Genomic DNA, 12,778 nt, shown 5'->3' with positions numbered 1-12,778 from the left:
GTGCCACAAAGGTTGTGGGAGTAACCAACCACCAGCTTATTGGATTTAGGAACTCCATGAAATAAAGCCAGTACCCGACACTTCTCAGTTGGCCAAGAACCTAAGACTAGACAGGCCAGGGACACACGGGAATGTTCTGCTAAAAGAACAATAACAGTAAAATGATCCTTAACATTCTGCTGTACAAATAGATCACTGTCTCACTCAGCCAGCATCAGAGAAGCTCCCTCCTACAGGTGAGAGCTTAACAGAGACCCATGAGTGAACAATGTGCAGAGAATGAAAGACTATGGAACGCTCAGTCCTGAATGGGGCATCTTCATCAAACTTCAGGTTTCAGGAAACTATGCAGAAGAGAAAGAAAGAAAAAGACAGTAAGAGGCAGTAGAAATGAGAGACACCAAGAAAACAGTGCCTTCCAGACAGGACAGATGCAGGTATGAACTCAAAGAGACTGAAGCAGCATGCACAGGGCTCTACAAGTAGGGGCCTGATGGGCCCTAGTGCTGAGAGGGACATGGTCACAAGCTCACATCCCTAACCCAGAAGCTACATCCAGTTGACTACTACTTGCAAATGAAAAACTTGTTTTCTCCAGTGGATATCTTACTAGGATATAAACCACACTTAGGGTAGGCCCCATGCTCAACAACAAATGGCCAACATGAAACAAAATCAATAGTACCCATGGAGATGGTGTTTGGTTTGCTCAGTTTTTACCTTCTTCTTATCTGGTATAGTTTCCAATTTTATGTTTCTATGGTGTGTGTCTGTTTGTGTGTGTGTGTGTGTGTGTGTGTGTGTGTGGTGTGTGTGAGGTGTGTGTGTGTCTGTGTGTGTGAGGTGTGTGTCTGTGTGTCTGTGAGAGGTGTGTGTGTATCTGTGTAAGGTGTGTGTGGGGGGGGTTGTGGGGGGAGGTGTGTGTGTGTGTGTGTGTGTGTGTGTGTGTGTGTGTGTTTCTCCTTTGCTTTTGTTTTTTGTTTTCTCTCTTTCCTTTGTTTTATTCAGGTTTGTTTATTAGTATGTTTATTGTCTAAAAGGAAAGAAGGGTGGAATTGGATGGGTGGGAGGCAGTACAGATGTGGAAAGACATTGGGAGGGGAAAGTGAGCACAATGTACTATATGAAAAGTTTATTTCCAATTTTAAAGAGAAGGGAAAAATTGGGAAAGGGTGGAGTTGAGTAAGGCCAACCCAAATGACAAATGCAGTTCTTCCTAAGCAGTTAAGGGGTCAGCATACAGCATGCTATTCATCCTGCTTCATTTTCTCTTGTTGGAATAAGCTTCATGACACACAACAACTTGGGAAGGAAAGGATGTATCGTACCTTACTTTTTATCCATCATAAAAGGAACTCAAGGCAGGAACCTGGAGGCAAGAACTGAGGCAGAATCCTCAGAGGAACACAGCTTGATACAATGGCTTGATACCGTGACTTGCTCAGTTTGCTTTCTTATACAACTCAGGACCACCTACCAGGGTGACACTGCCCACAACCACCTGTGGCCTCCCACGTCACTAGTTCAGAAAATGCCGTGAAGACTTGCCTACAGACAATCCGACGGAGGCATTTTCTGAGCTGACTTTCCTTCTTCCTAGATGATTCTTGCTTAAAAAACCAAAGCAGCACACATTTTCCTCCCATCTTGTAAATAAAATGTTGAGACTGCCCTAGGGCTCTGCTTCTCTCCTTCCCCATGTAATAGAACTCCCTGAAGTGAGCGGCTGCTCATATACACAACTGGTTCAAGTTCAGGGCTATTTAGAACAGACTTGAGATTCAGTCTCAGATGTCTCTCCCGGTACCTGTGGGCTAAGGTGTCTCCTGAGCCCGTACCTGGGAATGAAATTGCTGGCACATGAAAAAGAAAAAAGTGAATGTTCAGCTCCCCAGAATAATCCCAAGTTTCTTCCAGCATAGTTAAATAATACACACTCTTACATGCACTCTCATACATCTCCTTTGGGAAAACTCAGTGCATGGTATCATGTTTTCATTCTGGCCAGTCAAGTGGATACAAAATTAGGTCACTAATGTTCACAATATCCAAAAACAGTGAAACCACTCCAGAGAGATTAAATGCAGTGCAGAGAGAAATCTGTACAGTGCTTCCTGTAGGCAACCGTTTCCACAAGGTTACCTTCCAACCCAAATCACTCCATCCTGACTTGCTCAGTTTCTTTCTTCATGCATTAAAGTTTTTATTGTAGAGGTCTTCTATATACTTGATTAGGTATAATTCAAGGTAAAATTTTGAAACTATTATGAATCTCTTTTCCTGGTTGCTTTCTAAACATATTTGACATTGGCATAGAGGGTAGCCACTGATTGTTTTTAATGGTTGATTTTGTACCCAGCCACTTTGCTGAAAGTGTTTATCCATTCTAAGAGTTTTCTTTTCTTTTCTTTTCTTTTCTTTCCTTTTCTTTTTCCTTGAGACATGGTTTCTCTGTGTAGCCCTGGCTGTCCTGAACCAGCTCTGTAGACCAGGCTGGCCTCAAACTTACAGAGATCCACCTGCCTCTGCCTCCTGAGTGCTGGGATTAAAGACGTGTGCCACCATTGCCCGACTAAAGTCTTTATTTAGGATCTCTTTTGTATTGAATCATATCATCTGTAAGTAAAGATACTTTGACTTCTTCCTTTCGTATTTGTGTCCTTTTTAATTTTCTGCTCTCACTCTAAGTCTTACAGTACTATATTGAGTAAGGGTAGAGAAATTGAACACCCTAGCACGATTTTAATAGAAATGTGTTTAATTTTTCTTCATTTGATATAACATTTACTATAGGTTTATCATATCTGGTCTTTATTTTGTTGAGATAGGTCCCTTCTACTCCTAGTTTCTTCAGGACTCTTTTTTTTTTTTTTTTTAAGGTTTATTTATTTTATGAGTACACTGTAGCTGTCTTCAGACACACCAGAAGAGGGCGTCGGATCCCATTACAGATGGTTGTGAGCCACCATGTGGTTGCTGGAATTGAACTCAGGACCTCTGGAAGAGCAGTCAGTGCTCTTAACTGCTGAGCTATCTCTCCAGCCCCCTTCAGGACTCTTAATATGAAGGAATGATAGATCTTACGAAACTCTTTTCTAGGTCTATCAAAATGATGTCATTTCTGTCCTTGAACACATTTATCAAATTCATTTATCAAAACCTTTATTGATGCACATCCCTGAGACGGTTCTGTCTTTCCCGCCCTATTTCCCTCCCTTAATGGCATGATCGCCAGAGGTCAGATCCATGGCCTAAGAGGGAAAGCAATTTGGGAAGGCCAATGGTGTTGGAGACCTCAGGCTATGGATGAGCTGGATAAGAAACAAACTTCTCAGGAGGCAGGCTTTACTGAACAGCTCACTTAATTGGGGGGAACAAAAACTACTTAAACATTTGGGGAGTGGACAGAGGTTTGGAGGTGAGGATACAGTGTGGGCTAAGGTGCTGCCAATGCTTGCTTATAAGAAGAGAGGAAGTTAACCTGTAACCTTGCCACCAGGGTATGTAAGCTCCTCAAGGGTGGCAGAGGTAGGGTTTATAGGACAGGCAGGCCCAGGATATCGGGGAACATCAGGGGAGGAGTCCTACTCCTGCTGGTCTCAGGATGAGATTTGGGGGGATTTGGACATATAACACACAAGCCATTTCATTCATTAAGTGTTGCCTGCATATGTTTTTAGGGTTGGCCACATGGCATTGGATAACCATTTAAGGGGCTTGTCCCTGGAGAAGACTAATTGTACCTCTTTTGGCAGTCATTAATTGTCTTATCTAGCAGTGGGACCCCATGAGATTTCCCCATCAGCATTGGCGTGCCACACCAAACTAGATAAGATGGATGAAGCAAAGAAGTGCAGACCGACAGGAACCGGATGTAGATCTCTCCTGAGAGACACAGCCAGAATACAGCAAACACATAGGCGAATGCCAGCAGCAAACCACGGAACTGAGAGCAGGACCCCTGTTGAAGGATTCAGAGAAAGGGCTGAAAGAGCTTGAAGGGGCTTGAGACCCCATATGAACAACAATGCCAAGCAACCAGAGCTTCCAGGGACTAAGCCACTACCTAAAGACTAGACATGGACTGACCCTGGACTCTGACCTCATAGGTAGCAATGAATATCCTAGTAAGAGCACCAGTGGAAGGGGAAGCCCTGGGTCCTGCCAAGACTGAACCCCCAGTGAATGTGATTGTTGTGAGGGTGGTAATGGGGGGAGGATGGGGAGGGGAACACCCATATAGAAGGGGAGGGGGAGGGGTTAGGGGGATGTTGGCCTAGAAACCGGGAAAGGTAATAACAATTGAAATGTAAATAAGAAATACCCAATTTAATAAAGATGGGGGAAAAAAGATCCTATTTTGAAAGGAAAAAAAACATTGGCATGCCAAATGACACTCTTCAGAGCTTGTTTAAGGAGACTTATTGTCAGCCAGGCAGTGGTAGCAGTGCACACCCTTGACCCCAGCACTCGGGAGGCAGAGGCAAACAGATCCTGAGTTCAAGGCCAGGCTGGTCTACAAATTGAATTCCAGGACAGACAAGGGACACACACACACCTGTCTCAAAAAAACAAATCAAACACAGAAACAAAAGCCCCATATTGTTGAGATTTCATAGGCTCAGCATCCCTGTCATGTCTGGAAGCCACAATCTCGCAGCAGACTTCCGGTCCTCTACCCCTCTGCGAGCTCCCTGAGCTTTGGGTATAGGGGTTGATTGCAGGTGTTATCATTCGGTGCCAGACACCTATTGGTCAGTTGTTCTCCACATTTTGACCAGTTGTAGCTTTTTTAAAATTATTTTATTTCTATGAGTACACTGTAGCTGTCTTCAGACACACCAGAATAGGGTATAGGATCCCATTACAGATGGCTGCGAGCCACCATGTGGTTGCTGGGATTTGAACTCAGGACCTCTGGAAGAACAGTCAGTGCTCTTAACTGCTGAGCCTTCTCTCCAGATCCAGTTGTGGCTTTTTATAATGCTCTTTGTCTGATGCACAATTTTCTTTGATGAGGGGTGATTATATGGATAAAGACGTAAAAAGAAGTTAGCAATTATACTGGTTTAGAAAAAGCCAGGAATAAGTTTTCTTCTTGAGATCATGTCTTAGGGTTTTACTGCTGTGAACAGACACCATGACCAAGGCAATTCTTTTTTTTTTTTTTTTATTAACTTGAGTATTTCTTATATACATTTCGAGTGTTATTCCCTTTCCCGGTATCCGGGCAAACATCCCCCTCTCCCCTCCCCTTCTTTATGGGTGTTCCCCTCCCAACCCTCCCCCCATTGCCGCCCTCCCCCCACCAGTCTAGTTCACTGGGGGTTCAGTCTTAGCAGGACCCAGGGCTTCCCCTTCCACTGGTGCTCTTACTAGGATATTCATTGCTACCTATGAGGTTGGAGCCCAGGGTCAGTCCATGTATAGTCTTTAGGTAGTGGCTTAGTCCCTGGAAGCTCTGGTTGCTTGGCATTGTTGTACATATGGGGTCTCTAGCCCCTTCAAGCTCTTCCAGTTCTTTCTCTGATTCCTTCAACGGGGGTCCTATTCTCAGTTCAGTGGTTTGCTGCTGGCATTCGCCTCTGTATTTGCTGTATTCTGGCTGTGTCTCTCAGGAGCGATCTTCATCCGGCTCCTGTTGGTCTGCACTTCTTTGCTTCATCCATCTTGTCTAATTGGGTGGCTGTATATGTATGGGCCACATGTGGGGCAGGCTCTGAATGGGTGTTCCTTCAGTCTCTGTTTTAATCTTTGCCTCTCTCTTCCCTGCCAAGGGTATTGACCAAGGCAATTCTTACAAGGACAACATCTAATTGAGGCTGGCTTACAGTCCACTATCATCAAGTGGGAGCATGGCAGCACCCAGGCAGGCATGGAGTAGGAGGAGCTGAGAGTTCTATGTCTTCATCTGAAGGCAGCTATCAGAAGATTCACTTCCAGGCACCTAGGAGGAGGATCTTAAAGGCCACACCCACAGTAACACACATACTCCAAAAAGGCCACACCTTCTAACAGTACCACCCCCTGGGCTGAGCACATACAAACCATCACAGCCCATGACCACACCAGCCACTGGCCGTTTGCCACATTTACAATAAGAGACTTGAATCCCTTCCTTTTGAGTGTGCCTTGAGTGATTTACAAATAAAATCACTTAAAAGGTAATAAATTATTTGTCCGTGTTTGAGGGAGAATATCCATATTTTTAAAATAATTCAAGAGCGGGAAAATAACCCTTACAAAACTCTTCACAGGGGAAACTTAAAATAACAAATGTTTCTTGATGAGTGGTGCTGTGGGAGGTCCAGGACAGAGGCTACTCAGAATCCTGAGGCTGGTGTCAAGGCTCTCACAGACACCAAACCCAAGGGTGTTCGGCCCTTATATAAAAGGATGTAGTATTTGAATATCATACACAACCATCCCCACTGCGCCAACTCATCTCTAAATCGTGCGCCAACGTTTAATAGTAAAAGGTAGTGTGTACATGCCTCGAGCCTATCGGCCTGTTGTGTTCAGGAACAAGAACAAAAATGTCCGTGTATGTTCGGTCCAGTCGCAGTTTTCTTTTCTTTTTCTTTTTCTTTTTCTTTTTCTTTTTCTTTTTCTTTTTCTTTTTTTCCGGAGCTGGGGACCGAACCCAGGGCCTTGCACTACGACTGAGCTAAATCCCCAACCCCCAGGCGCAGTTTTCAAAACACATGTTCAATATGCATTTGTTTGACTATCCAGATGTGAAACCAACAAATAGGTAGCGATAGTTGTTAATACAGGAACATATGCCACGTTAATACACGAAATGATTTTCAAATATTGTTAAAAGTCAACAAAATTCTGTTCTTTTGCAACTATAGGGAGAAATGGCCTAAGTGTTATTCGGTTATGACCTTAAGAACCTACCATTCCTCTTGTTATAAGGGAAACCCTTGTGAGTAGTGATGCCTTTTGTCTTAGTCAGGGTTTCTATTCCTGCAAGTTGGGGAGGAAAGGGTTTATTCAGCTTACACTTCCACACTGCTGTTCATCACCAAAGAGAGTCAGGACTGGAGCTCAAGCAGGTCAGGAAGCAGGAGCTGATGCAGAGGCCATGGAGGGATGTTACTTACTGGCTTGCTCTCCCTGGCTTGCTCAGCTTGCTTTCTTATAGAATCCAAGACCACCAGCCCAGGAATGGCACCACCCACAAGGGGCCCTTCCCCATTGGTCACATTTTTTTTTCTTTTTTCTTTTTTCTTTTTTTTTTTTTTTTTTTTCGGAGCTGGGGACCGAACACAGGGCCTTGCACTTGCTAGGCAAGCGCCCTACCACTGAGCTAAATCCCCAACCCCTGGTCACATTTTTTTTTTTTTTGTTTTGAGAAAACTGAGAAATTGAGAAAATGCCTTATAGCTGGGTCTCATGGAGGCCTTTTCTCAAGAGAGGTTCCTTTCTCTGTGATAATTCCAGCTTGTGTCAAGTTGACACACAAAACCAATCACTATACCTTTAATCCCAGAACTCTGGATCTATGAGTTCAAAGACAACCTAGTGTATATAGTGAGTTCCAGGCCAGCCAAGGCAATAATGTGCTTCCCTTGCAAGAATGAGGATCTGTGTTCAGTCTTCACAAGCAACATTTAAAAAAAAAAAAAAAAAAGCTAAGCATGGTAATATCACAGTGAGAGGGAGAGGGAGACTTGTAGCTGCCTCAGGCTTGCTTGGCAGCCAGTCTAGGCTATGCAGAGTTCCAACCAATGAGAGACACGGTCTTAGAAAACAGGGAGACACTGTGTGCTGGTGGCACACACCTTTGATCCCAGCACTCGGTAGTCAGAGGCAGGAGGATCTTGGTGAGTTCAAGGCCTAGTTTACAAAGCATGTTTCAAGACAGCCAGGGTTACACAGAGAAACCCTGTCTCAAAAGAAAAAAGAGGAGGTGGGGACAACTCCTAAGATAGGACACCTGAAGCTATCCTCTAGTCTCCATGCAGCACGCGCACACACACACACACACACACACACACACACACACACACAAAATAATAATAATAATAATAATAAGTACATACACAATAACACTATATTATTGCCTAATAATATATAATTATATAATGCTAACTACCCAATAGTAAGAGCTGCATCCAGTCAGCATCACCATCAGTTGAACTCAGTAGCCGTCTTTCTAGCCCCCTTCATTATATTTAAAGCATCCTCCTCAGGCTGTACCACTGATCTATCTAATATGAAAATGGATGTCTTTTGATTCCATTTGGCTATTTGATTCCCTTTTGCCCCCTACAAAACAAAACCCAAGCATTCCAAGTCCTTAGCTTAGTCCTTTACTCATTCCCAGATTAGTTTTTTGCTTTGCTTTGCTGTGCTGTGCTGTGCTGTGCTGTACTGTGCTGTGCTGTGCTGTGCTGTGCTGTGCTGTGCTGTGCTGTGCTGTGCTGTGCTGTGCTTTGCTGTGCTGGGCTGTGCTGTGCTTTGCTGTGCTGGGCTGTGCTGGGCTGTGCTGTGCTGTGCTGTGTGTGCTGTGCTGTGTGTGCTATGCTGTGCTGTGTGTGCTGTGCTGTGTCCTGTGCTGTGCTGTGCTGTGCTGTGTCCTGTGCTGTCCTGTGCTGTGCTGTGCTGTGCTGTGCTGTGCTGTGCTGTCCTGGGCTGTGCTGGGCTGGGCTGGGCTGGGCTGGGCTGGGCTGGGCTGGGCTGGGCTGTGCTGTGCTGTGCTGTGCTGTGCTGTGCTGTGCTGTGCTGTGTGTGCTGTGCTGTGCTGTGCTGTGCTGTGCTGTGCTGTGCTGTGTCCTGTGCTGTCCTGTGCTGTGCTGTGCTGTGCTGTGCTGTGCTGTGCTGTGCTGTGCTGTCCTGTGCTGTGCTGTGCTGTGCTGGGCTGTGCTGGGCTGGGCTGGGCTGGGCTGGGCTGGGCTGGGCTGGGCTGGGCTGGGCTGGGCTGTGCTGTGGTGTGCTGTGCTGTGCTGTGCTGTGCTGTGCTGTGCTGTGCTGTGCTGTGCTGTCCTGTGCTGTGTGTGCTGTGCTGTGCTGTGCTGTGTGTGCTGTGCTGTGCTATGCTGTGCTGTGTGTGCTGTGCTGTGCTGTGTGTGCTGTGCTGTGCTATGCTGTGCTGTGTGTGCTGTGCTGTGCTGTGTGTGCTGTGCTGTGCTGTGTGTGCTATGCTGTGCTGTGCTGTGCTGTGTGTGCTCTGCTGTGCTGTGCTATGTGTGCTGTGCTGTGCTGGGCTGGGCTGGGCTGGGCTGGGCTGGGCTGGGCTGGGCTGGGCTGGGCTGGGCTGGGCTGTGCTGTGCTGTGGTGTGCTGGGCTGGGCTGGGCTGGGCTGGGCTGGGCTGGGCTGGGCTGTGCTGTGCTGTGCTGTGCTGTGCTGTGTCCTGTGCTGTCCTGTGCTGTGCTGTCCTGTGCTGTGCTGTGCTGTCCTGTGCTGTGCTGTGCTGGGCTGGGCTGGGCTGGGCTGGGCTGTGCTGTGCTGTGATGTGCTGTGCTGTGCTGTGTGTGCTGTGCTGTGCTGTGTGTGCTGTGCTGTGCTGTGTGTGCTGTGCTGTGTGTGCTGTGCTGTGCTGTGTGTGCTGTGCTGTGCTGTGCTGTGCTGTGCTGTGCTGTGCTGTGCTGTGTGTGCTGTGCTGTGCTGTGCTTTCACGTTTTATGTTCTGGCAATAACTGCTCAGTGTTGCCCATTTGTGCCGTAGTGTCTCACAACTCTGGCTTTAGCTATGTGCTCCTCTTCTGCAGGCACACGCTCCCCCTCCCTGTCAGTCCTCCGTACACTCATCCTTGAAGCCATCCAGAAGATGGTCTGTCCCATATGTTCCTGTTGAGTCATCTTTTGTATCCAGTGCTTTTTTGAGCGCCTGGAAGGGGCAGGCACTTGACAAAGGTAATGGATACTTAATAACTCCAGTCACTGTGACTGGTACCAGTGACCATCAGAGGTACCATTGTTCTTGTAAAACAGCACCACAGCCCATTCTACAGAAAAAGGACATGAAATATGGCGATCATGAATCTTCGTAAACAGTCATATGAGCCACTCTTTCTGTCTACTGTTTGATTCATCTAACTTACCTAGAATTCCCTCCCATTGACTATGCCCATCCTTTAACATGGAGACCACGGAATGGTCTCCTATACAAAATACCTTTGAGAAGTAAAATATTTAAAGTAAGAGGCAAAAGATGACAGTGATCTACAAACTAAATAATCCACACACGCCCCCTTCAAGGGTTTTCATGTGCAGCTTAATGGACTGAAATTTTTCTTCACACTGGCATTCTCCAGGTTCTCCAAGGAGATCAGGATTTATTTCGTAAACAGTTGAAGTGGGGCCAAAATCATTTTTCCTCTCCTGACCGTCAGCCGGGCCTCGTAGGAGCGCCCTTGATAAACCCACTGCCTTCTGCGGGCAGAGCGCTAAGGCAGATCAGGTTGGCTCTCCGTCTTTAAAACCATCCTGTGGCAGACGTCGCACCAGGGACATTTTAAAAGGAAAAGAAATTGGTACTCAGAGAAATCAAGTAACCTGCCCAAGGGCATGTTCGTGGTAAGCGTGAGAAGGAGAATCCACGCACAAGCGGTCTGCTTCCAGGGCTCAGAGTGGCTGGAGCACACCATCCTGGCTCTGGCGTGACCCAGCAGTAAATGTGCACCACCGTGGTTCCTTGCAGCAAATCGCCATTGACATTACAAATAAGATTAAATGAGTCACGTCGTCCACGTTTTTCTTTTAACTAAGGCTATGTTGAGACCTGTAGAGCTATGGTCAGTCGCTACTGTAAGTCCTCCAATAGGGGTGTTTTAAATCCTGGGCACTAGGCTGGAGAGCTGTCCGAGACCTGGGGGCAGCGGCTGTGGTCCCAGCACTCACATGGTAGCCACTTGTTACCCCAAGTCCAAAGGATCTGACCCCCTCTTCTGGCATCCAAGGATCCCTACACTACACACATGCATATACATAAATAAAATAACAAACCAAGAATGTTGGGGAAACTAATTTCTCATGTAACTGTCTCTTCTTTGCAATTATGTAAGATGTTTTTCCTTTTAACTATTTTTTTTCTTTTTCATTAGTGCATGCTAATTAAACAAAAGAAAAGAAAAACTAAAATCATGGTGACATTTCTATACATTTATTCAATGTACTTTGACCACATTCACTCTGTTCTCTTCTTTCTTCCCAAAGTCTTTATGGAATGTCACGTTTTTGTGCTTCTTTTATACTTCGTGGTTTTAATCAGCACATTTTTCTGGCAAAAGAAAATGCTGTGTGGAAAGAAGTTTTCAAAAGTTCCACCTAGGACTGAAGTGCTTTTCTAGGATTCTCTCATCCTCTCTTCCTCCCTCCCTCTCTCCCTTCCTCCCTCCCTCCCGTTGTTCTTCTGTTGGACTCCAGGGTTTCCTCAGAAAGCTCACTTCCTTTCTGGAACTGATTTTGTTTCCAACCACGTTGAAAATCAATCTCAATCTCTCTCTCTCTCTCTCTCTCTCTCTCTCTCTCTCTCTCTCTCTCTCTCCCCTCCCTCTCTTCTTTCCTCTCCCTCTTTCCCTCCCTTCCTTCCCCTGTCCTCCCCCCTCCCTTCTGCTTCCTTGGTAGAAGCGGGGAAGTGAGCTTCAGCACAGGACAGACCAGAGAAAACAGAAAGAACCGCATCACTTTGGCTGACTTTATCTTCTTCTATCCGTAGATAATCACACCAGAGTTGCCTTTAATTCCGTTTCTGGACACCTCTTTTCCATTCAGCCAACTGGGTGAGACAAAGCTGGTTGGTGCCCTGAGCCGCAGAACTCTGGTAGGGGGCTGGCTGGCTGTAAATTGACGTGGCATGGAAATTCTCCACTAAGTTGCAGCAGCTTGCGAGCTCCTCAAAGACCGAGCCCAGCCTCCGGGAGCTAGAGCTAAACCACGGGCTCAGTGACCTTACAGAAGAATGGATAAAGTCCCCAGCTCTGCGCCTCGGACCCGCCGTTTCCTTTCTGGCTATCTGTCATTTCGCTGAAAACCAAGTCAAAGTCTGTAACTTTGTTTTCGCAGCTTAAACAACAAAACTGACTGCTCTTGCCCCCGCAGTCTGAACTCCTTGGAGACTTTGCCATGGGGTGCGGGCTTAGGAAGCTGGAAGACCCTGATGAAAGCAGCCCTGGAAAGATATTTTCTACCCTGAAGAGACCGCAAGTGGAAACAAAGACAGAATTTGCTTATGAATATGCACTGCTGGATTTTACTTTACAAGGTACTCCTTACTGCTGTTGTAGCTATTATCCGTTTCCAAACTAAGAGGATACTAATTTTCTGAGGTGTGGACCTGTGGATTCTTAAGCTCTTTCCCATAATGAAATTGGTCCATCTAACAATGACGCTTTGTTTCTTAACTATATTTGGGAAGATTTTGTTTTGTTTTGTTTTGTTTTATGTGCTTTTTAAAAACACGGCTTTATGTACTTAACAAAATTTTTAAAAAACTACTTGGAAATGTTCCTTTCATTTTTAAGGCACATGGGACAAATATTTGATTTCTAGGCCAAATTGCTGGAGCCTTAATGACAGCTTGTGTTTTGAAAAGATTTGAAAGGCAGGGACTGCGGGGCTGTGGGCTGTGCTGCCTGCATGAGTCGTCCGAGCTCCACCAAGGCAGATCTGAGGTGGCCAGTGTGCTGAATTTAGTGTCGCTCATGTGATAAGTTGAGCAAACTAAAGGTGGAGAAAATTCTCGTTGTTTTTGTTTTTGTTTTAATGGGTAAAAGTGACCTCCTGGAAGGCACTCCCTCTGCTGGGTGCTCCATCGAAACACAGAAA

The 12,778-nt window shown here is 46.0% G+C and overlaps 1 protein-coding gene across 1 annotated transcript in view; it reads left to right on the top strand.

The window, feature by feature from the left end:
* The first annotated feature begins 11,362 nt into the window (after positions 1 to 11,362).
* Rftn2 (raftlin family member 2) overlaps positions 11,363 to 12,778 on the top strand; it is a 56,281-nt gene continuing 54,865 nt past the window's right edge. The window contains exon 1 of the mRNA XM_343571.10: positions 11,363 to 12,215. Within this exon, the coding sequence (XP_343572.4) occupies positions 12,077 to 12,215 (139 nt within the window). The 5' untranslated portion in view covers positions 11,363 to 12,076. The remainder of the gene's footprint in view (positions 12,216 to 12,778) is intronic.

The sequence above is a fragment of the Rattus norvegicus genome, chromosome 9 (genome assembly GCF_036323735.1).
Source record: "Rattus norvegicus strain BN/NHsdMcwi chromosome 9, GRCr8, whole genome shotgun sequence".
Lineage (NCBI taxonomy): Eukaryota > Metazoa > Chordata > Mammalia > Rodentia > Muridae > Rattus > Rattus norvegicus.
This window is presented reverse-complemented; position numbering and strand designations above follow the sequence as displayed.